General features: G+C 42.2%; 1 protein-coding gene across 1 annotated transcript in view; it reads left to right on the top strand.

The window, feature by feature from the left end:
- The window catches only part of RHEB (Ras homolog, mTORC1 binding), a 40,823-nt gene that overhangs the window by 13,891 nt on the left and 3,057 nt on the right, over nucleotides 1-23,875 (top strand). Inside the window, exons 2-7 of the mRNA XM_040546200.1 lie at nucleotides 5,190-5,261; nucleotides 11,209-11,276; nucleotides 14,314-14,396; nucleotides 18,501-18,557; nucleotides 18,658-18,705; nucleotides 19,217-19,298. Of these exons, the coding sequence (XP_040402134.1) occupies nucleotides 5,190-5,261; nucleotides 11,209-11,276; nucleotides 14,314-14,396; nucleotides 18,501-18,557; nucleotides 18,658-18,705; nucleotides 19,217-19,298 (410 nt within the window). The remainder of the gene's footprint in view (nucleotides 1-5,189; nucleotides 5,262-11,208; nucleotides 11,277-14,313; nucleotides 14,397-18,500; nucleotides 18,558-18,657; nucleotides 18,706-19,216; nucleotides 19,299-23,875) is intronic.

Raw genomic sequence — 23,875 nt, 5'->3', positions numbered from 1 at the left:
ATTCTCCATTGACCCAGATATTTCTCTAGCCGTTAGAATGATTTACTGAGCTGCATAGCGGTGGTCAGCAAAATAGCAGCTGGATAGTTGTAGTTAGTACCTGAGAGGGAGAAAAATCTTAATTAACCATAGAGAATTGCTAATGGTGAAGCCTGGGATGAATGGTGAGCTAATAATGAATTTGAGATCTACTATCTTGTGAAAAGATTGTTGTCCAAGACCAGTTCTACAATTCCCTTTGCTACCCGGGTGAACCTTCCATCTCGGTCCTTTTCTGCGCTCTGAGGACAAGGAGACAATGTGTCCTGGGGAGGTGCTGGGGGCTCCGTTTTGCACGTCTTGGTATTCCAAATTTTTAAAAAGATCAAGGTCCCAACATTCAAGTTAAATATAACTACGTATGAAATCTTAATCTTTGTGCAACGCAGCAAGTCGAGTATCAGTGCCTGTGAGATGCTGCCGTTCTGGTGTGCAGGAGGGTTATCTGATTTAATACCACTGATGGCATTTTATTATGAAATTCCTCGAACTTTCTTTGACAAAATCTAAACTGATTCCTCCTGTAGGCAGGAGTAGATCTACTCAGAGACTGACTTCTGTAAGATGCTGGGCTTGTGGTATGAATGGGTTAGATGCTGCCAGCCGTTCAGCGTTTAATAGTTAAGCACAGCGCATAAGCAGGCATTTCTGTGAAAAAGACGGATTAAAGAAACCACAGGCACCTAAAATCCGAGCGGAACAGGGAAGTGCAACTCCTCGGTAGCTGTCGCTCTTGACCCCATCGTATTTTTTACCGATGGCTCGTGCAGTCCGTTTCTAGTGTTAAGAAATCCTCCCTGTTCAGCTCAAACTGCGCTGCCCGTGGCCGTCATCGTGGCGGTGCCGCGTTAGGGGGCAGCTGCGGGGCCGAGCTTGCACAATGCCTTGCTTGTGGGGCCATTGTTCGCCTGCCTGGCTGGCCGCTTGCATCATTTCTGTCTCCTGGGGAGATCTTTCGGGGGGGAAGTTGGCAGCAGATGAGACTTCCAGCTGGGCTTCCCCTCTGCCTGTGGACGTGGGGAGGGGTTGGCAGGCCGGTGGCACACCGAAGAGGTGATGTCCTCTTTCAGGAGACCGCCTGCTGATGAACACACGCGGGCTGGGTTGCTCGTGTTCGTGGTAAACTGCCTTGTGTTGTGTAGCCCGAAATTTAAGGGTAGACTAAGTACCACAGCTCTTGTCCAAGAAGTAAGAGGATGAGTAAAAAACTCAGTTGGTTTGCACTGACAGTTGCAATGGCGTTTGTAGCTGATGTGGTCTGCTCCGCTTTATTTAGCAGGTGGTCTATTGTGTGAGTAGAAACGCGGCAGCTTATTTTTTTGAAATGGTTTTCTCTCTGGAAATTGTTCCTTTTCTCTTTTAACAGTAGAAAAGTTTTTTCTGTACCACTCCAGCATCAAATCATAAATGTCTGATACTTCTGGACAACTTCAGCTGAGCTTCCAGCCACCTGGGATGTGGATTCTAGGTACCACCAAATCCATCCCTCTGAATTCTTCCTCTCCCATCCCTCCAGGGAGAGGGAGGTCAGGAAATCTGTAGGGTTTTGCCTACAACTCCTTTGCCGTAAAATATCCGGCACTTTGAGCTACAACAACCAAGTATAGCTGGAGGAGTTATCCCGTTGCCCTGCCCCGGTGCTGCCCTTACTTGATTCATTCATTTCTTTGGAATTTAAGCTCTGTGATGCTGAATGGAGGATCAGAAGGTTAAACCGTAATCTTCCTCCAGTAAGGTTTTTATGCGTCTCATCTGAAACTCACAGGTCTGCATCAGTTTGGGGAGCTGCTCCCAGCAGCCGTCGCCTTGCTCCCGCTCATGACGCTTCTCCTTTTGGTTTCCACGGATGTTTATTTCCCTAAAACTTGAAGGCAGAAAAAGTACCGTTGCGGAGGATAATGCGAGGAAAAGCTTAGCAAACCAAAAAAGCACTCAGCGTCTGTTCCCAACGAGGGCATGCGAGAGCTGGGCCTCTTTTGAGGCATGCACCCTCGAGTAACAGAGCGTGGCGTAAGCCGCCTGGCTCTTTGGTCCTCTAGGCTGTGTATGAGTGGTGTGAGTACGGTTGGTTTGTATCGTTCCCCCTTTCCCCGTTGCCTGCAGAGCACAAGGTGCAGTGAGCACGGCAGGCAGAGCACAGCTGGGTGCCTTTCCTTGGCCCGTGCCTGGCGGGCTGTGCATTTACGTTGTAATTCTCCGAAAACCGAGAGTGGAGTTGCCTGATCTTTCTGGGGAAAGAGGAGATAGGAGCTCAGCGGTGACCTGAATTCTCCTCTCTGTCCGTGAGCGTGGTTCAAAGGCCTGGAATAAAACCTGTGGGACAAAGTTCAAGCCGAGCTGTTGTTGACACAGTCCTGCATGCTTCCCGGGAATGGGCTGGGACGTGGCACGGGGCTGGTAATGACGTTGGCTCCTAATTTTTGGTGCCTGCCTTGGGAGCCTTGCTGCAGCGGGATGCTGCTGTGTGTGTTTACCCGTCGGGTACGTGGCTGACCCTAAGGCTGGGGGGCTTCCCTGTGGCTCAGGGAGGAAAGCAGACGTCATTTGGGATCACAGACATGGCATTGCAGCAGGTTTGTTAGGGAGTTTGGAGGAAATTAGGAGGAGAGTGGTGGAATACTGCTGTAGTCTTTTTTTTTGGTTTGTTTCTTTCCCTTTCAGTGTTGGGAGGAAAGCAGTAATTAATACAGCTGGATGTTACATGCAGCATTTGCTGTTGGCTCTGACTCCTTCCTAGTACTCAGTTTCCAAACTTGGCACAGCCCGTAGCAGTCATGCCTTTCAGTTTAGGATCCTTCTTAGGGGGAAAACTGTTCAGCAATGATCTGTGCTTAACTTCCCTGTCCTTCTAGGTGGAAAACTTACGAAAAAAAAGATACAGCAGTCTAATATAGGAATACCTAGCTTTGTTTTAAAACAAAGTGTTTAACCTCCTGGTATTATTGCCCAGAGAAACTGTGGATGCCCCATCCCTGGAGGTGTTCGAGACCAGGTTGGACGAGGCCCTGGGCAACCTGATCTAGTGGGCGGCATCCCTGCCCATGGCAGGGGTTGGAGCTGGGTGGTCTTTAAGGTCCCTTCCAACCCAAACCATTCAATGGCATTGGCAAGGAGCGCGGAACCACGAGCTTTGAGTAGCAACTTCGCAAACTGACAGTTGAAGAAGAAATAGCTTGAAAGTTCGTTGCCTTCTAAGTGGTGTCTAATATGCACGCGCTTGCAGATAGCTGCTGGGATGGATAGACTCGGTCCTTAGCCTGTCCTGACCGGGACGATTTCAGATGTGCAGGGTTGCTTTTTCCCCCCCCCCCCACTCTCTCCTTGCTGAAGCAACAGTTTACAGTACAGTGTTCTCTGTAAGCTGATGCGCACTGGGTATGATACCTTTACTTGCGCTGTTGTATCAGAAAAAGATATCTAAGAATTTGATTTTTTAAAAAAAAACAGCTTTCAAAAGGTTGCGTGCTGGTTTTTGAATAAACCACCAAGACTGATAGGAGACAGCAAAGGGATAAAAGCGTGGCAGAGCTGGGAAGTGATGTTACATAAGCTAAGCAGCGAGTTGATGAAGGTTATGGCTTTCTTTAATCGCAAGAACCCAAAGGATGATACTCCGTAACATTTTCTTCCTCAGTGTCTGCAGAAATAAGTCTGGAAAGCATTGCAGTTAATGAAGGAGTTGACTTCATGTGTAGATACTGAACTGCCCTTGCACCACTTTCATCCTTTACCTTATTTGTCTGACTTGTAATTTTTAGCATGCTGTTAGCAAAACGATTTCATAAGTATGCGACATAAAAAGTAAAAAATTTGAATGTGAGCAGGTCAAGAGCCTTGTATGAAGAAGCAAGAACAAGGGGAAAAAATGGAAAACTGTTCTCATATCTCCTTTAGGAATGCTTGGAAGGAACTTTTTCTCCAGCAAAGTGTAAACATAGCGTGGTTGAAGCGCTGCCAGTGGACAATCTTTATACAAAGCAATTAATTCAGGAAAATAGTTTTACTGCAGACTGGCTCACCCGAAATATCAATTATCGTTGATGTCACTGAAATGCTTCTACTGAGTAGGATGGTCTTGATGCTAAATTTTATCTTGGGGTCATATTTTGTTTATACTTTCATCAGCAAGAAGCATAAAGGAACACAGTGTGTACTCATCCAAAGGCAGCTAACACACTTGGCAATCTTTATAAGAGTATATTTGTCCAGTAAACATGATGTAATAGGATCTAGTGGATTCCCAAATGTAGATGATGTGCTGTAATGGAAATTGTGCTAAGGCTTTGGTAATGCTTTGAAACATCTTTTTTCAGAGCTTTAAAGTTGCTTATGGTCAACATATGTGATTCGTTTTTGTTTATCGTCTTGTAAAATCTTTCAAGACTAAGTTTCCTTTTTTTATTATTTGTTATTAAGTACATTTTGTTTTATTCTTTACTGGGAGTGTGTGATCCGATCAGCATCATGGAAACTGGGAATGTTGAGTCGTCTGCAAAAGCTGCTGCTAAATTGCTTTAAAAAAATAAAAATCCAAAGATGCCTCCTCAATTGCTATGCTTAAAGTACTGCATCCACTGCTCTGTCATGGGGCGTTAAGAGGATGAGTAGAAGAGGAGGGTATATTGACGTCAAAGCTCTTGAGATCATCCTTTTGTCAAGGGAAAGATGTCCAGTCTTCTAGTCAACCTAAATTTAGTTAATGCTATCCAAGTGACTAGTTTTCCATGCGATGATTGAAAATTATTTCTGGTTTTCCTTGTTTCTGGATGGAAGAACCTTCCGATTATAACGCTTCGTTAAATTTAGTTTTATGAGGGTTGGACTCTGCAACTTTTAGATTTGTTTCAACTGGAAGAAGCATTTAAATAATGTTGTAGGATCTGTGTTAAAACAACAGCAGAACACATGCTGAGTAGTTTGTGCAGCGTTGTTGGTGTAAGTTCAGGAGACTAGGTTGCCTAGGAATAGGCACTTAATTTAAAAATAGGTCAGTTGTTGTGTATAGATAGTTTACGTGTACCATACAAAGATCATATTAGCTCTTGTAAGAAAATAAAAAATAAAAATTACTCTGTCTGCTACCAAATGTAAAGTGATAACAGCCTGCAGACTTGTTTCAATACCCATGATTTTTTTTCCTTGCTTTACAGGAAAATCTTCACTGACGATTCAGTTTGTGGAAGGGCAGTTCGTTGATTCATATGATCCAACCATAGAGAACAGTAAGTAAATAACTGATAAGCTGCTCTTCTGTAGCTAGTTTTGTTAGAAGTCATGATTATGTAAATGCCTATATAAATAATATGTATTTTAACATTGCAGCTCGTTACTTTAATGTTTAAGTTCAAGTTGAATTAACGCACTAGGATGTTGAGTCTGTGTTTTAGTCTGGAAGTTGGAATGAAGTAGTCATCAGTACAAGATTACTTTTTGACTAACGTCATAATAATTAGCAGTCGGTGGCCATCAGCACATTTTATTCAGGATTATTTTACTGTTTGGAACTAAAATTCAAACACTGGGAACTAAAATTCAAACACTGCTTTCTGAAGAATCTCTTGCTTTGCTTTAGCAAATGAAGCTGGATAATTTGCCTTTTGACGAGTGATCTGTTAGTCCTTCTATGGCTCTCTTAAACAGTTTCCATCATCCTGTTTTACTTTGTTAGAATTATAATAAGGTTTGTTTTGAATTAAAGCCATTAACAAACGAGATATTGTGCGTTAGATTTCAGTATTTTAAGTCTTGGCAATAATTGGGACAGGTAGTTTTTCATGGTCTGCACTATAAAAATGTGACGTATTTATGTAATCTTGTAGTTTTCTGCATGTATATGGAAGTGATTTGAGATGCAAGGAGTCAAAGCCTGTCTCCAAAGCGTGGAGAGAGTCTGTGTATCTCGTTTCAGGATTTTGACACCTTGGCAAAACATGTGCTTGTCTCACCCTTTACAAACTCTTGTCCACAGAAACCTATTGTCCATAACTCCTGTGCTCTCTAGTTCCACATCTGTCACTAGTAGCATTTAACTATATGAAAAAGTACTCATTTAAAACATCACACCCAGAGTTAGTCTGCGCCTGGATTTGGTTAGAATCTTTGTTGACTACTGAGCTTGATTACATACATGTGGATAATTCAGCTGTGCATGAATTCTGCACTTATTTGGCTCTTTTAGTTGGCAGCGCTCACTTTCTCGGAGCGCAGAACACTAAGTATGTCATGGCCATGAAAACTTTGGGCATGGGGACGTCTTGAAAAAGCTGAACATTTCGCATGATTTCGTGCTTGTTCAGAAAACAAACAGCAGCATTCTTGTGGTGCAAGTCTTGTGATCTGCGGTATCGCTGGAGGAATTTGCTCTCTGAAAGGTAGAGAATTGAAGGTCGATTCTGGCTTCAGAATGTGTCACTGGGAAGTAGGGGTTGAAAACCTACAAGATGTGCCCTGAGGTTCAAAACTGTAGGAAGTCTGTCCTAGTATAAAATACTTCTTTTGACTTAAGTTCTTAATCTTTCACACGCTTTTTCTAAATATAATTTCTTAATCAGTCAAGTCTTTTGACACCTCTAGCTGTATGCTTCTGATTCTGGCTGAGGTCATAAGGCACGATATGTGTAATCAACTCTCCATGCTTTCCTTGCGTGTAATTTTGAATCCAATTAACAATACTGGGAAAAGGGGTTCAGAAATCCAAGTTCATGTGCAAGGGATGATGATGAAGGATGTTGCATTTCTTCAGTGCTTTATAGCAGCCTGTAAAACCTTTTTAACTTTCATAGAGTGATCGGAAAAAAAAAAAATACAGGCTGAAGAGTGGTCTGGCCTATGTGATTTCTGTTTTGCCTCCAGAAATTGTTATTGATAATCATCAAAATATTTTAACAGCACTGATGAAAGGGTAGGAAACTGCAGTACTGGTGTTAGCTTAGTCTTTGTAATTTTTGTCCTCAAATAATATACCTTGCATGAGAAATTGAGTCTAAAATTAAGCTGCATAGAAAGCAAGCTATAGTTAAGCTCTCACAGGAACAAGACGCATAGAATGAGCCTTGAACTATAAGAACATGACCTAATATTCCAGCAGTTTCCTTTTCCAATGTAAAAATCTTTACCTTCTTTGGAAGTGGTGCAGCGAAAATAAGCTGCATCGGGTTTCACTTAATGTTCATTAAAGTCAGCACTTCTTCCCTGCTGCATTTTGCTTTGTTTATATTACATTAGAACCAGAAAAGTTAGTTTATCTAAGTTAATAAGCATGTTGAATTCAGTTGCTTCTAATAAACTTGTGCATCGGGAAGAGTAACTTATGCCATTTTGTGGCAGCGGTGGAGGTGAGTTAATTGCTTAGCAAAACAGAATTTCCTCTTCCTAATGTCCCAACAAGAGTGACGCTATAATGGGTGGCTATTCTTGAGACAGCCAGGTTGAGAAACCAGTGGAACAATTACGTGAGGAAATCTTGGAAAGAGAAGAAAAACCACTGCAGAGCAGGAGCGCATGGATGCGGACCTGGATGGAGGCAGATGAACTCAGGCGTTCTTCTATTGTGCGCTTCCCCGAAGACCAGAAGAATTTTAAACTCTTAAATTTTTATTGGAATAAAACCAAGAATCTTAATTTGGAGCTCAAAGCAAATAGGTCAGAAGGAACTGAAAATGAAGACGTGCCCACAGCTCCCCCTGCCCCCGTCTTTGCAGGGATCTCTTCGGTTATCATTAATTCAGTGACTTTGCGTTGCAGGAAAGCTGCATCTTGCCTGCATCTCACAAATGTTTTCTCCAGCCTGCCTGGCTGTCTTCTGCTTTTCATGGCACCCTTGGAGAGGTCTCCAGCACCGTGCTGTGACTCGCCTGCCCCTTCTGCCCTCAACAGGCTCGGTAGCTCCCTGGGGGAAGAATTCTTCCCCTGGGGCTTTCTATCTCCATCTCCCCCCCTTTTTTTTTTAAATACAATGGTGATTAAAAATGTATTAGAAAAGGGGAGGGGTCTGGAGGCACCTAGTAGCTGTGGAGGCAATACGTAGAGGTTTGGATGGGCTGCTAGAAGCATCCTTAAGGCCCAGCTTATCCCAGGTGTCGGGCCGGCTGCACTGGAAGGTGACAGTCTGCTGCTTCCCAGAAGCTGCTGCTGAGTGGCCTTCTCAAGGGGTGTAAATGAGGCTTCTGAGAAAAACCCAAAATAGCTCTGTTGTATTACACATCTCGGTGTTATAAAAGATGTCCTGAGGGATTCGTGATAGGCACTGACCTTGGATTAAAGATAATTAGAAAGGTTTGCAAAAGGTAGTAACTGATGAACCCTAATAAGCTGGTTGCGTTTACCAGCCAGGAGCTCTGGGAACCATTTCACGCCACTCCCCTACCTCTTATTCAGTAGAGTTGTTGGTCTGAAAGCGCATTCGTAAGCGTGGAACACGTTTCTTAATCATAACAGCTTGCTTTTGCAGCAGCTGTCATTTGAGTTACGCGTGCAAACCACTTCATGTCAGTGTAACTGAATGGACTCGGTCTTGGGGAGCAGTGGCCAGCAGGTGATGGAGTTGCTGGGGGAGTTACGCTTCTGAGGCGTAGCAGCAGTCAGGGCTGTGCTGTGCAGATCTGTCCCTGACAACAACGTGACTTTAGTTCCCTTTGAAACTCCCCTTACTCCTGCATGAATGCACCTGTTTGGAGTCGTGCTGGTCACTGCATCACCCAATTCTCCGCGTTGCAGCAGTGCACCAGAACTGAAACAACTGCAGGGGAAGGTGGGATGGGATGGCAGTTTCTTCGTGTAACTCCACTTGAGCCGTGTGCTGTAAGCGTGTCCTGTTCTGAGATCTGTGTGCTTCGTCGAGCTAGAACAGGCTTCACCCATGCTTCAGCTGATGAGCAACATTTCACAGATGGTCATGTTATGACGTGGACTGCAGAGACTTGTTCTGGTCTGCAGAAATCTGTTCTTGTCATCCCAGGAAGAGCCGTACTATGCCGTGATAGTGTTATTGGTTGCATTTGTCTTGCTTGTAGGCACAGGAGCGAGCAAGACGTCCCAGAACGGCAGGTGATCACCCTGGAAATGGAGGCTTCCTCTAGGTCAAGGAGAGGAGCTCATGGGTCACTGACCCTCGCTAAATACAGCTGCAGGCTTTTCCTGGGATGTAATTCTTACCATGCTTGTTTTTAGAAAGCTTCAGCAAAGACCAGGGAGTTGTTAATTATGCCAGCATCAGAAGAGGTTTGTGCTGCCCAAGTAAGCTGTTCCTAGGGCTGGAAGTCTCCGCGCTGAGCTGACAGTTCTCTTCACCCAGCCTGCGGTGACTCCTCCACTGTTTCCCTTCCCTATCTCTGTCACAGTTTGCTTTCGGTACTGATGATGATGATGTCTCTGCTTGGTCTATTCTAGGCTTCCAGAATAGTCTGAAAAAGCTGCCATCTGTCTCAGTCCCTTTTTAAATATTAACTTCATGAGGCTCTTGAAACTAGTTTGATTACGGAGCGCTTTGATGTGTGTGTGAGGTGTCAAGAGACCGGAAAGAGGCTGTTACTGTTCGGGTACCTGTTAACGCAGGACGTCTCTCCAGATGAGGCTGTTTTCCCTCACACTTGAAGCAGCGACGCTGTGTATGGCAACCCTGCACGTTAACATCTGTTCCAACAAGCGGTGGCTTCTGTCCCTGCCATAGCAAAGAGCTTTTGTGGGTTCTTCCTTCCTAACCCTACAGTTCTGTGCAGCAATGGCAGCAGCATCCTGACAGCAACTTGGCAGCAGCTCGCGTGCACGGGTGCTGCAGCAGCTGTACCTCTGGGGGCAGGCAGGATATGGTAGGAGCTTTTCTTGAGGCTTCATTCAAATTGCACTTGTTGGTATCGTGATAGAAACTGCACACACGCTCCGTTCTGTGTGTGTGTAGACATCCTGCGTTAGTTTGACTTCGCTTTGTTTGGATCGCCCCTTTTTAAAAAGGGCGCTTGGATTTACTAGGGCCAAAACTGAGAGTTTCAGATATTTCGGCGTGGAGTCAGCCCATTATACTCGAGATAATGCGTGTGTTGTGGAGGCTTGGCAGGGCAGCACGCGCTGGCGGGGAGGAGGAAAGCTGGCGAACTTCAGCTTCTAGGGGAGCCTGTACAAGACGCAGAAGGCGTGGGCAGGAGATTGCACAGCTGGATCGAGAGCAGTCAGCCTTGCAGCTTCGGATGGACAGTTGAGGACACGATCAGCGTGTCACTGCAGTGTTGGCTATTTCCCTGGTCGTCATTGCAATGAAAGATGCAGCTTCTCATGACTGGTAGTATCTGGGAAAAGTGCCTTAACCAGGAGACAACACAAACCTTATTCAGTATGTGTGTGCTGTCCCGTGACTGTGTATTAGAGTATAACGCTAAGGGCAAAACAGAGCTCTGAAGCTGGCTTTCTGTGCTCTGCTTGCTCTGTGTAGTGCTCGGTAGTACATTGTGCCACAAGAGCTCTGACACACTTTGCTTTTACAGTTGCATACAAACACTGAGTAAGGTTCCTCAGCTCGCAGTGCGTTGGCATCTCATAAATCCTGGGAAGAGAAGCAATTCTCATCTCTTAGGAACTGAATGTACTTCCTGACTGAGGACTAAACAGCCTGGTAGCTACGGCAAATGTGCAAGCACCGTGGTGAGCTGCTAGCTAAATTCTCATTATTTAGCTTTAGCATATTCATAAGTTAGGCTGTGTCTTAGCCTCCAAAGTGTTTTTTAATGCAGATCATGTACCTCGTGGTATTTACATTTAGGAAATTGATCTTGCTAAACTGCTTGGAAACTGGGGAGAATACCCTATATTAAGTTCAAAGTTAGCTTTGATGCTAATTGTATGTAAGTGTCTCATGTTACCACAAATTACAGTTGCCTGGAAGTCTCTTTGAAATGCATGTAAAAAGCTTTTTGCTCTTCATTTTTTAAGTAACTCTAAAGGAAGAACTGCTGCGTGCAGCATAAGAATGTTTTGAAATTTGAAGTTTTAAGGTTTCTGAGTTTCAATACCTAAAATGTGCTAGTTGAAATTACAGCAATCTGATCTAGCTACTTTAAAGTCTCTAACTAAAGTTCTTTTTCTTAACCTTTCAGCTGACGATGGCACAGATAAGTGACTACTGATCCCTTCCTTGTTCATAATTCTGAAATGTGTGTGTGTGTTTCTTGTTTCTTCCAGCTTTTACAAAATTGATCACAGTAAATGGCCAAGAATATCATCTTCAGCTGGTTGACACTGCTGGCCAAGTAAGTCATCTTTCTTCCTCTGAATCTTTCATCAGAGATAAGGCAACGGCTATTCATACTCCTGAAGAGTGAAGTTGGTTGCGAACACGCATTCAAAGCTGAAGTTCAGCTTCTAACTTAGTCCCCAGGGAGCTGTGTGGTATTTATGTGAAGGCTTTTTTTCCTGTCTACTGAAATTGAACCAGTAGCTAGTGGTTAAAGTACATATGCCAAAAAAAGTGAAGAAAGAACCGCCTTAACTCTGATGTACTGAAAGGTCCAAAGTATGGACTAAACTGGTCCATAACCCAGTTCGATAACCCACAGGGAAGTTTTTCGTGACTTTCTCCTGTTTGTGTTCTCCAGCTACAACACACCACGACTGTGTCCATGAAATAGTTGCACAGAGTAGGCAGCAATGCATGTAGGTAGTGCTTACTGGGCTGCCCATAAACTACTGCAGTTTGTTTACATTTTTGAGTAAGTGATGGTTCCTCGCATGCTTCTGAGCTTCGTGTAATGGCAGGGAGTGCAGGAGGAGACAATAAACAACCGTCCTGTGGCATGGTCAGTAGCTTCATGAAATAAAGGTGTTCATTACATGGTGCTGCTTGGCAGCAATTGCAGGTGAGAGTGCACGTTCCACACATAGCAGTGCTCCATCTTTTGAGAGACTGTGTATTTAAAAAAGAAAAGGGACTGATAGATCCTTGTATTGTTACCCTAAACTTTTTATTGGTTACATGTGCTTAGCTTCTGTGAGTTCTGGGCTTGTGCCTTTTGGTTTTTGCAAGCTGAGCAGTGTTAAACAGTCTTAAGTAGTATCAGCACATTTCACAAAGACTTGAAAGCTGCAGGACACTTGCTTATAGCTGGGAGAGTATTCAGAAGGGTTGTGACCTTCTAGGTATGTTTGATCACCTTCTTTGAAGAGAATTTAAGAATAGATTTAAGAATAAACACGCCTCATTTACGTGGTGTTAATTTGTGGTGTTAATCAGTGATCCTGTAATCTGTCGAAGGGATTAGAAACACGATATTGACCACACATACTGGGGCAAGCGTTGTTTGATGGGAATATTCTGCAGAGGAGAGTGAGGTTGAGGGATGGGCAGGCTGTGAGCAGCAGAGCAAGCCCCGTAGACTTCACTTTGTGTGCATCTCAAACTGTAGCATGGTGATGAAGGTAAAATTTCTCTTTGAAAAAGAAAAGGCCTTCTCAGAAGGCAGCATAACTTCACCAGTGACATGCCTCTGTTGCTGAGGTTTATTTTCAGACTTGTTTTAATGTAAATTGAAAATGCGAAACTAACATTTTTCCCAGTCTGGTTATTTTCAGGCTTGATTCTTCCTATGAGTGACTTGAACTTTGAGCTGTGGCTCACAGGGTTTGAGGGAAGAGATGATACTGGGTTATGGAAGGTGTGACTTGAGCAGATTTTTCTCAATTCTGTCTTGCTTAATGATCCATAGAGAGTCCTTGTGTATACAGCGTAGCAAAGATTATATTGTAGACTTATGTTATCTTCTTGAAAAGGTGGCTACAGCTTGAAAAGTTATACCTAGGTTTGTTTTGTCACTTGGCAAAGTTTTTAATTTGACCTACAAGTCCCAGGAAGCATAGCAGGCTTTTTTCGAACAAGCTAAAAATCAGTTTTCTTGGTTACCTTTTCTTTGGTCTTGTGTCTCTTTACGTTTTGTGGTTACATATTCAGATTTACCTAGTTCAGTTAAACAGAAGTCTTGGTATGGGGTCACAGAACAGGAGTATAAAATAGAATTCAAACTGTAGCAATCCAGACTAATTCCAGATAAAGGTAAATAGCTACGGAGTTGCACTTTCACCTGTTTTGCATGCGGGCCAGCTCAGACCCCTTCTATATTGACTTTCGGGTTACAAGGCCAACAGAAGTGGCAGTTCGGCATTTAAACGAAGATGGGGGAAGGCTGCTGTCAGTGTGTAGCATTAAAGGCAAAGAAGGGTACTTTTGCAGGTGTTGTTATTGAGATCTTTTTTGGCTGAATCTGGGAAGTTGATTTATGAAAGGTTTTCCTCCCATTTGCTAGTTAAGGAAGTTTGATTCCTTTTAGCTGTCTAGACTTAAGCTGCATAATTGCACTGCTCCATCTGTTCAGTCATGACAACATACAGTGAGGTTGTGATCTTAAGCTAAAATTAACATCGTTAGAAACACAGGTTAAAAAATTTGAGAATCCATACAGTAAGATGTATAGCTCTTGTCAAAATGTAAATGTTACCTGGGAACTGCTATTGCAGTGTTTCAATTTAGATATTTAACATGGGATTCGTTTTACTTCTGTGTTGTGTTTTGTGCAGTATATTGATCTGTTTCGTTTACCTAGTTGATCATTTCCTTTTCTACAGGGGTAATAAGTTTAGAAATTAGGTGTCTGAGTTTGTTTGTTTGTTTGTTTTCTATGAAACATTTGCCATATAATGGAGACTTGCATTTGGCATGAAGCAATTAATAATTATAGTTGGTGCATCTACAGTTGATAAGTGTGCGTTAGTTGGTAAGCCACAGCTACTTACTTCCTAACGGACCCCTTGGGTAATCTAGATGTGGTCATTACCGCTTGGAAGTTTTGAAGTGCCAGATCCTATCTTCAGCTGTTGAAATTTAGAATTTGATTGAAATGTATCACTAGCAAGATAAGAGGCATAATCGCTAATTAGCGGTAGGACAGAGTGGATGTTTTGTACTCGTGTAAACTGATAATTAAGCGGGGTAAGAGGATTGGGAATAGCTTTAGCTGATCCATAGTCTTAGAGGGAATAAAGCGAAAAAGCTGTAGAGTATACAGACTAACAGGCTAACTAAGCTTGTGTCCCAAGCTTGCCTTGCTTTCTCTTAATTTGGTAAAGAAGCCACATCTGGCATTATGATGAAAAAACATAGTTCTGAAAGTACTACACGTACAAAAAGGTCCGTTGCTTCATGTCTTACAAGTATGACTAAAAACTGCTCGTGATTTGCTAGCATCAAGTTCTCAACTGTGGCAGTGAGTAATTATAAATGCAATATTCTTTCTACAGGATGAATACTCCATATTTCCTCAGACGTACTCCATAGACATCAACGGCTACATTCTTGTTTATTCAGTCACGTCAATAAAAAGGTAATAAAATCTGTTGTGTTCTAATAGTTCAGATATTAACCAGATACACACACACACAAAGAAAATATAGCTCAGGCAGGAGCTGAATCCAGGATGTAATTCATTTATTCTCTTTTCACCTTAGAGGTTTTATGGAAATAAAAATGTTTTTCAGAAATTTCCCCTCAGATCCAAATGCCACAGATACTTTGCAGAGTGATACAAAAGGTACTGTGTGAGAAACGAGGCAGTGCTGAACTGCATAGGTTGAAGTGTAAGTAAAAGTACGTGGACTAGTACCAGGAATAAACAGCTCATTGCTGGAGCGTATGTTACAAAGATGGACTTGAACATGATCTAAGAGGGCACTGTACATTTGTGTGAAGAGCCCAGCTAGTTGTTAGGTCTTGTCCTAGGAGCTTGTTACAGTACTGAGATTTCTTTGGCTTCCTGTCTTGGCTTGTTCTGGTTAACCATCAAAAACTTTGATTATAAATAGCGGTATGAGATGTTTGGCCTGTAGACTCGCTCAAATGCTTTATTTGACAAATTTCCCAGGGTATCTGTTTTGTCCTCACTGTTGCCTGTAGTCAGTTCTCACGTGAGGACACTGTCATAGCTGGAGTCATTTACTTGTACCAAGTGTCTCAACCTCCTTAAGGTTTTCTCCTCTGCTGTTATTTTGTGCCTTCCCTTTGTTATTCTTGATTTCAGTACTGGTCGTTCTTTAATTGGTCTTAATTTTCTAGTACAGTACAGCATCTTCATTATGGCATTATTTTTGTTTGTTTACAATTATTTTAAGACCTGAAGTGTTTTGCTTACTTCAGGTAGAAGAAAAGGTAATGCTTCCCTTCTACTTTTAAGCTGATAAACTTTTTTCAAGTGCTGAAGCATTCCAAGTCTTTTCCTCTAAAGCAGACAGAACAGGTCATCCCTTCAGTAAGACCATCATAAATTGCAGGTAAAACAGCGTGCTTATTGGCTCTTCTGTGCTTCTTGAAGTGACGTGGTCTGGTTATAAACTTCAGTTGCTTTTAACGTCTGTAATGCTGAACAGATTTACAGTCCTTCATTCTTGGTTTTCATCTTTAGTTCTGAAGAAGTGAACAGGAAGCATGTGTGGTCTGGAGGAAATGCAACAGATGTTGGGCTTTCATGTGTTTCTAGATACACTACCTTTTTGCTTTTTTCTTCCCTTAATCGGAGGTTCACTGTTGGTGCTGAGTAACCTGTGTAAAATAGGACTTAGTATTCTCAGACTGAAGTAGAAAACCTTCCACTTCTAAAGTGAAGAGGAGAATGTTCGTTGGTGTGTGGTATTGTTGGGACAAAAGTGTCTTTAACCAAAGTCACCCAGTTAAAGGAACGAGAATCTGTTTTCTGTTGTAGCATTCAAACAAAAATCAAATCATGGTGAAAATACTAATACAGATTAAGATATTTAGCTATATTATCTACTGTAGGTAGATAGTATATCCCTTAGTATTTTATTCTTGATCCAACTTAATCCAAGTTTTTTTTTCCTTTGAAATTTAAAGTATTGATGATCCTTTATTGTTCAGACCCTTATCTTCAGTATCAAGACAGTGTTTAGGCAGAATAGATTTTCCAGGGTAGTCTGGTAGCTTTGACTTTCCCAGGCAATCAGATTACAGTTGCCATCTCTGTTGATTTCTGTCAAAGTGTATATATTGATCTGAGTATTGATTGAGCTGGGTGTGAGCTTTGACAGCAAACTTAATAGAAATGTCCTTTTAAAATGATTGTCTTCCCTACTGATCTCCACTGGGAAGTTTAAAATGGGACTTGAGTAAAAACTAATGACCTACATTTTTAATATTCCCAGGCTTTCCGCTGCAAGGTTACTGGAGGGCTTTTGCTCTAGTTTAAATTCCAAATCTGTATCTTGCCTCTGTTCCATGATTTTGTATAGGACATCTCTCTGACAGCTAGTAATTTTTTGTAGTATTTCCCACATTGAGCTGTTTTCTGTAACCCTCTCTGCTTGACAGAACTGGAAAGGACCTCTTATGCTCTCTGGACCTCTTGCTATTTCAAGACTTGATGTGATGTTGTTCTTTTTTGGGTTGGTCAATATCTGTCTTAAATTGTACCCTTGTTCCCTTTAGCCTCATTAATTTGGAAAAGCTTTCTAGAACATTAAATCGATCTGGTCAAGCTAGTTTCATTCCAGGTAGTTCTTAGCAGCTTGTATCTCTGTGTCAGAATCGTGTTCAGGTTTAAATAGCACTTCTTTCAGTTTTCACCTTGATCTATTAATAAAGATCAGCTGTTTATCCTTAGTCTTTTTTTAAACTAAAAATGGAGCTCTTGAGCTAGACTAGATAAGCAGATGCACAGAATTGGGAACTGAAGAGCCGAGGGTGGGTTGGTCTTTAGGGTATTTAGCAGAATCATGCACTGGACCCACAGGTGAGGTCTTACCACTGAGCTGTGCAGTGGCATGGCATTTTCCCAGCTATACTGACAACAACGTGTGTAATAGTGGAAGGAAAAAAGTGATTGTATTAGATTTGTGACTCGGTTATCTTGTGGCTAGTATGCTAGATCTTTCCTGTTGCTTCAGATGAACTGAGAAAGTTTTGTAGTCGGTATTAGATTTTTTTTTTTGTTCTTTCAGTTTGCAGGGTCATCTAATTTCATACGTAGTGATGCATCTGAACTTTGTCACAACCAAACTCTGTTTAAATCTTTCTTTTGAAGTAATTAGAAGAACCTGAAAGCCCAAGGCCAGTTCTCAAGACCAAAATTTCACTTCTTTCCCTTTCTTCATAAGTTCGTTATAACCCTGAAGACCTTCCATTGATTCCACTTTTTTAGTGGAGTCTGTAGTATTTGAGTTACTAACAGCAAGTTAATCAAGTTGTGCCACACTAAGTCACTTTTTTCTTTGCAAAGTGCTCGTTTTCTCCATAGGATATACTAGAACTATTAGCAAAACAGAGGGTGAGTAGAACTCAACACTTCAAGAATTATTTCTGAAGTATTCCAAACTGAATCTTACTTGACACAAAATTCTTCTTAAATATGGTCGTGTTTATTGCTCCGGAAGTGGGAAGTTTTAGTGATTCAAATAACTCAAATAGTGTTTTCAGGCACCAGTTCTTTGAGAACTTGGAGTTGGCAGTATGTTTGAGCGCTGCTCTATTTTTAAGAGTTTCAGTTCTAATTAAAATGCAGCACAAGTCAAGACATTGCTTGTAGCTAGCAAGCTTGGAAGTTGGAGAAGTTTCAGTCGCTTTTTTTGTTGTGTAGTTGTGTGTCTGGTCTGTGAACCTGTGCCTCTCTTAAATCTGAATTGTGCACTTCATGTACCAGCATTTTTTCCATAATGTAATTAGAGGAGCGCAACATCTGCTCTTTAACCCTGTTTATAGCTTGTTCTCAAAAGTGCTAAATGTCAAATGCAGGGGATTTTCTTAGTGGGATTTTAGGCTTCTCAGCATTTCACAGTACTGTTCCTTATCTCCAGTCATGCAGACTTCACCTATATGGTAGGGGAACTGACAAGTATCTGAATAACCACAGTTTCAATACCATCTTGCTGATCAGTTTACTTGCTTTCTGTAGAAGATTGGAATTTGGGCTTCTCTTGGCTTTCACATAAATAAAACCAAAGAATTCTGTAGGAGCTAACTTCCTGTACGAACTAAAATGCTGAATTCTTTCATGGTGGATTATGCTTAACCTAATAACTTTTCTTGTTATTAGCTTTTTCTTTGAAACTCTGCTTTAATTTGACATTCTCATCCAGGGTTGTTGGACTCAAGTAGTTAAATTTCTTACTGCAGATACAAACCAGATTGGGGATGTGGGGCTTTTAGCGTTTGTATGTTAGACACATCAGTCGTGGGTAATGTTATTTATTTCTGCAAGTATCGTAACTGGGGAGGCTGTAATGATAGTCATAGCCTAGTCTTTGTTGCTGCCTCTAGGACCGTTTGGTCTATTGTACACAAATCAGTAACACTTTCAGCATCTTTGTAGTTCTGCCACTATACACAGAGTAAGCATATCTACATATGCATTTAATTGCTTGTGTATTGGGTATTAAGGATAAACATTGGAGTGCATGTGTGACTTCATCCCTTTATTTTGCAGTTTTGAAGTGATAAAAGTTATCCATGGCAAGTTATTGGATATGGTGGGAAAAGTCCAGTAAGTAGTGACACTTTCATCTCATTTCACTGCAGGCATGTTACTAGTACTTTGTTCAGTATACTATAACTGTTCTGAAGTTCTGAACTTTCTTTCACAGAATACCCATTATGCTGGTTGGAAATAAAAAAGACCTGCATATGGAACGGTATGTGAACTCCAGTATGTGTGAAATGCAAGACAGCAGCCGGCATTCCTGTGGCTGCAATAGGCTGGTTTTGTTCTTGGCTTTCCGTAACTAAAATCAAAATGTAGGTTAAAACAAGGTACTGGCAAAGGAATTGTGTCCAGAATGTGAACTAGGAGCCAGGAGCTTTTGTTGTAATGTTGACTCTTGCTGCAAGGTTCCAAAGAAAGTGGCGTTACCCTTTTTTCTAAACAAGTAACAGAAATGTTTTTTACGACTGTAAAAGATAAGATGATACTACAGATTAGGAGAACAACCTGGGACTTTGGAACAACTCTTTTCTGAGTCGCATAGTTTTACCTGGCCCCGTTGTGTATTTGACAGCAGCAAATATCAAGTGCTCAGGATCAGACTTTGCAAAACGTTCCTGTTATATATGCATTTATGTGCTTCAGTACCGTGAAGACTTTCCTGGAGTTTCAAATTCCAATTCTTCTGTGAATTATAAAGAAACATTTTTTTCTTCTATCAGGGTGATCAGCTATGAAGAAGGGAAAGCTTTAGCAGAATCCTGGAATGCAGCTTTCTTGGAATCTTCTGCTAAAGAAAATCAGGTAACAGACTTAAGATTTTTTTTGAATAGCAATGTAATGGGATGTCTCCGAGTTTCACTTAGTACAGGAAGCTGAAGTATTTGCATGTACTGTACAGATACTTTGTGTAGATTGTTGGAAACAAAATGGATGTCTGCATTCAGGTTTGTGTATACAATTTTTTGGCGCAACTGTAAGCGTGAGGGTGAAATGAAGAACTGAAAGCTAAGCTTCACTGAGCATAGCGGAACAGTTAGTGACATACTAAACCTTGCGTATCTGTGCGGTGGGTGGGTGGGACAGGATCTGTGATCTGCTGCAGTTACCTTAAATTAGGAGCTCGTTGCTATCGTGGAGGAATGAGTTGGTGTAAGGGGATGAACCTCATGTTTTCAGGTCAAGGCAAGACACGGTAAAACTTGGTCCCTATAATAAGGGTGGTAATAGTTTCACAGGCCCATGTCTAACATTTTTCTGATTTGTCTACAGCAGAGGCTGCCAGAATGATAGAACAGTAGTGAAGTTGCAGTCTGAGCAATATAACCAGCATACATTTACTCCTGCTGGTTTCCTATCACAAAAGTTTAATTATGTGTTAAATAACATCTTATTTTTTGTGCTCTAACTTACTTTAAAATGCCTTCTGAATCTGTTCTGGTTTTTGAATTTGTTCCTGTGGCTGTTATTAACACTTTGTCATTGATTTGACGACCTACGTATTTACTTCAAGCCTAAACCAGTAGGTTCTTGTAGCTTAATGAAAAACTTTATTTTCATTTCAAGAGGGTTGTCTCTCTCTTTTTTTCTCTTTTTTTTGTCTCAACAGCATTAAAATTTCTGCTTCTTGCAAATACGAACATACGATAGGGTCAGAAGGACGCTGTCAGGCTAGTTCTAAACAAATGAGTCCTTATGCAGAAGAAATGCTTACGTTGTCTCATTTTTAACTTAGCATATCACATCCTTGGCCTCCTTGATAACATCAGCAGAATCAAAAGGGCAATCCTATAGCTAGAACAGCACCTGTTTAAGCAGCCTTTCTTTCCCTCTGTGCGTCCCCAAAAGCAAAACAAATAGCTCGTCTGATAATTTGTAGAACTACTGACAATAGATGCTTGCGTAAAGTTGGATTTTCCCTGGAAGAAAATTCAGATTTTTTTTCTCCAGATACGGAATATTTGGAATTAGGTACTTCTGTTTCTGGCTAAGATTTGCACTAACCTTGTCAAATCTGGGTATGATGAAAGCATGGAATTTCTCAATATCCTCTCTACTGCTGGAGAGCTTCAAACGCAAACCCACAGAAACTACAGAAGAAGAATAAATCAGTTAAAAGAATTCGATTTTTTAAAACAACTTTATATCTGGAGTGGGCAAAACTATTCCCTGTACTTTTTTTTTTCCTTTTTTGGCATATGTTCACAATGCGTAACAGTGCAGTAGTGTATATTTTACAGAATATCTTTTCAGTAACTTTCTGAAGTTTGTATTGTCTTGGTTTAAAAAAAAAAAAGGAAAAAAAACTGGGTATATTTATGCAAAGAAGCTACGAGCTTTATGTGATGCTTGGCATGCCTTGCATATTAAACTGCTGCACTAACAAAGTCCCATTGACTGCCATGTATTTGTGTCTGCTTCTTAGTCGAAGAGTACTGCACCGAGTTATGCAGCTAGCTGAAATTCATGTCGCAAACTCGTAGGCTTCAGGGAAATCAGAGTGGTAATCGTCAGATATTCAATCTTGTTCCATGCAAATCCCAAGGAGAGTCAAAGTTTTATTTCTTGCTGCTAAAGTTGTTCTTACCAGGTTGTCCTGTCGGTGTGATCCATCAGGACGCAGATCACTGGGTAGTGCAGGTCATTAAAATCGCAGATGCTGTCCCTTTGGGGTCAGAAGCGGGTTCTCGGGAACAGGTGCTGAATACAATTCCTCCTTGCTGTGGAAAGGGAAGTACGGTGGTAAGGTCGTGCCTCTTGTGTAATACACCTGGTAAATTTGGCTGACTTCAGAAGTTAGGGAGGTAACGTGTCACTTCGTGTGCCCACAACACGTGACTGATTTTAGGCTATCTCACGTGCTTCCTTTGGGGGTTTGGGATGTGCAGAAGACAGTGTGAAGCAGCCCAAAACTGGGGCAGCTGTCCTGGTCTTCCTGCAAACAGTTGCTGAGGAATGCTTGTTGCTGAAGGAGGTGGCTGGATTGTGCTTTGAAAGCAAAGTATGAAGTCTACAGCTGGGGGAAAAAGAGACACCAGGCAGGTAGCAAGATGGGGTAGTGTCTTCTCCTATGAGTTATACCACAGAGACTTCTGAGCTCACGTATTCCCCCCCCCCCCCCCCCCCCCCCAAATCCTAATTTGACAGGATCAAACCAGCTCATACATGGACTTCTATCAAGAGAGAATGTCTCTTCCTACTCTGAAACTGTCTCTGGTTTGGGGCGAGGCAGGGGAGGCAAAAGGTTTGTTTTGAGTTTAGTAACAAGGCTTATTGTCATGCTTTAGTGCTGGATATTCACCTTAAGTCAACATCACTTGGCAGCAGTTTGTTCTTGGAGGCTCATCCAGATCTTTTCGTGCCCTGCCTTGGTACAGCAAACATAACTTGCCTGTGAAGATCAAGTCTAAGCTCCTTCCAAAACTGCGTCAGATTGTTTTTACTTTACAGAAAGCTAATTGATGCATAAAGGGATGAGCTGGACTAGACTGGAGCTTCAGAACTTCAGTAGAGAGCTCGGACCTTCCTGGGTGAGGGGGACCCTGTTAATTCTGTCTCTCTGAAATCTATCCATGTGTATTTGGTGGGTGTGAGCAGAGTGACAATCTCTATCTGCTGTGCAGGCTGCAATTGGTTTGGTACATGACGTTCTTCACAGCAGTGAGGAGAGTAGGCCTCCTTGCTGCAGAGAGACCGGAGGCTGCTTCAGGTTTGGCCAACGTGGTCTGTCCTTTTCGACAGCTCTGTTTGTTGCGAGGAACTGCTGAAACCAGAGAAGGTACTCCCTATTGCAGGCTCTGATAGCAGAGGCTCTTCGCCCCCTAAAGGGGGGTGGGAGAGCATTGACTCATCTCCCTTCCTGCTTTCATCCAAAAAATCCTGTCTGGAGCGTCTGTGGGAGTTCTAGGAGCATATCCATACTGTGTTAGGCAATTAAAAGTCAGGCAATTAAAATAGTTGTGCAGATCAATGTAATCCAACTGTACCTGTTCTGCCAGGAATTGTCAGAAGATACCACATCCATGAAATGGCGTGGCTTTGAATAAATGGAAAGCAGGAGAGACAAAGATCTGAGCTGACGTGAAGATAAATGGTGGTGGCTGGCAAGAGTTCCCCAGGTCAAATCTATTTTAGGCTCTGTATCACCTCCTCGAGACTCTGGTAGCCTGGTAAGGCTTTCAGAGGAGGCTGTGTATCAGCAACATTTCAGTCATCTGGGGAAATCCCTAGCCTTTGAGAAGGCAGTTCTGGGACTCGATGGAAAAGATGTCTTTCAAATTACTGCTACTTGCTAGAAAATATTAACCAGATTGAGTAAATGCTTCCTACAAAACAGGAATTTTGGATTTTTTTCAGCGCAAGCACACTATAAAACAACACACCTTCAAGTTAAGTGTTTGAGGGCATCAGCTATCTTGTAAGCAACATGAGGCATGTGGATCGTGTCCTGTTGGGCTGTGGGCTGGAAGCCAGCATCAGATATTAAATCTCTTCCCTGGACCCTAAATATGCTTGTTGTATTTTCTCAAGCTGCTTAGTAAGCACTGGATATGTTGAACTGCTTTGTATCTACTGGGCTAACTTCAGGAGCTTCAACCCTAAAAAGTGGAATTCCCTACTTTGTTCCTCTGAAGTCATAGTGTAGTACTTCGTCTTAATCCCAGTACAATAAAATGGCAATGCTCTGAAATACAACCAGAATCCAAATTGGTCCTTAAACCCAGCTGAAGCTGGAAGCCAACTTTTACTGGAAGAACTTAGGGAGTAACAAGCATCCAAGTGTGCTCGTCCAGTTATGTAAAATTCATTAGGTGGACTTACTTGAGAAAGGGGAAGGAAGGAGCAAAAGTTCTCTTAAAAATGAATTGCTTGGACATTACTCTTCAAAAAGAAGCGATTTCATCTTCATCAAGCTCACAAGCCGCATTGCTGCGTGTATGCTTCAGAGAGATGTGGGATCTCGGCCTCCCCACACCCCTCTGGGATCTGGAACATTCACCTGGGAGGGTGTTTGGGCTGGCAAAGGACTGGGGAGGAAAACAAACCTTCCTCACCTGACTATTGTTCAAGTTCCTTTGCCCAGTTCTGTGCCAAGAGCAACCAGGAGCACGAGCAGTGGAGAATTTCCTCTGTAAAATAATAGAACGGGTGCGTATTTGAGAAACAGAGCCCAACAAAGGCTGAGCTGACGGTGGCAGCTGTGGGCTGGCTTTAGGTGCTTGGACCTTCCTGCGCTGGCTCCTGGCAGCGTGTTCCTGACTTGGGCAGCAAGAATTCACCTCCTGGGCTGTCTGCTCCTTACATACCACGGGACACACCAGCAGAAGCAGTTGAGCAGGGAGCAAGTGTCTCTTGCACATGGCAAGGTGCTAAGCTCCCTA

The sequence above is a fragment of the Cygnus olor genome, chromosome 2, assembly GCF_009769625.2.
Source record: "Cygnus olor isolate bCygOlo1 chromosome 2, bCygOlo1.pri.v2, whole genome shotgun sequence".
NCBI lineage: Eukaryota > Metazoa > Chordata > Aves > Anseriformes > Anatidae > Cygnus > Cygnus olor.
The sequence above is the reverse complement of the archived record's forward strand: the minus strand, read 5'-3'. Positions and strand labels throughout refer to the sequence as shown.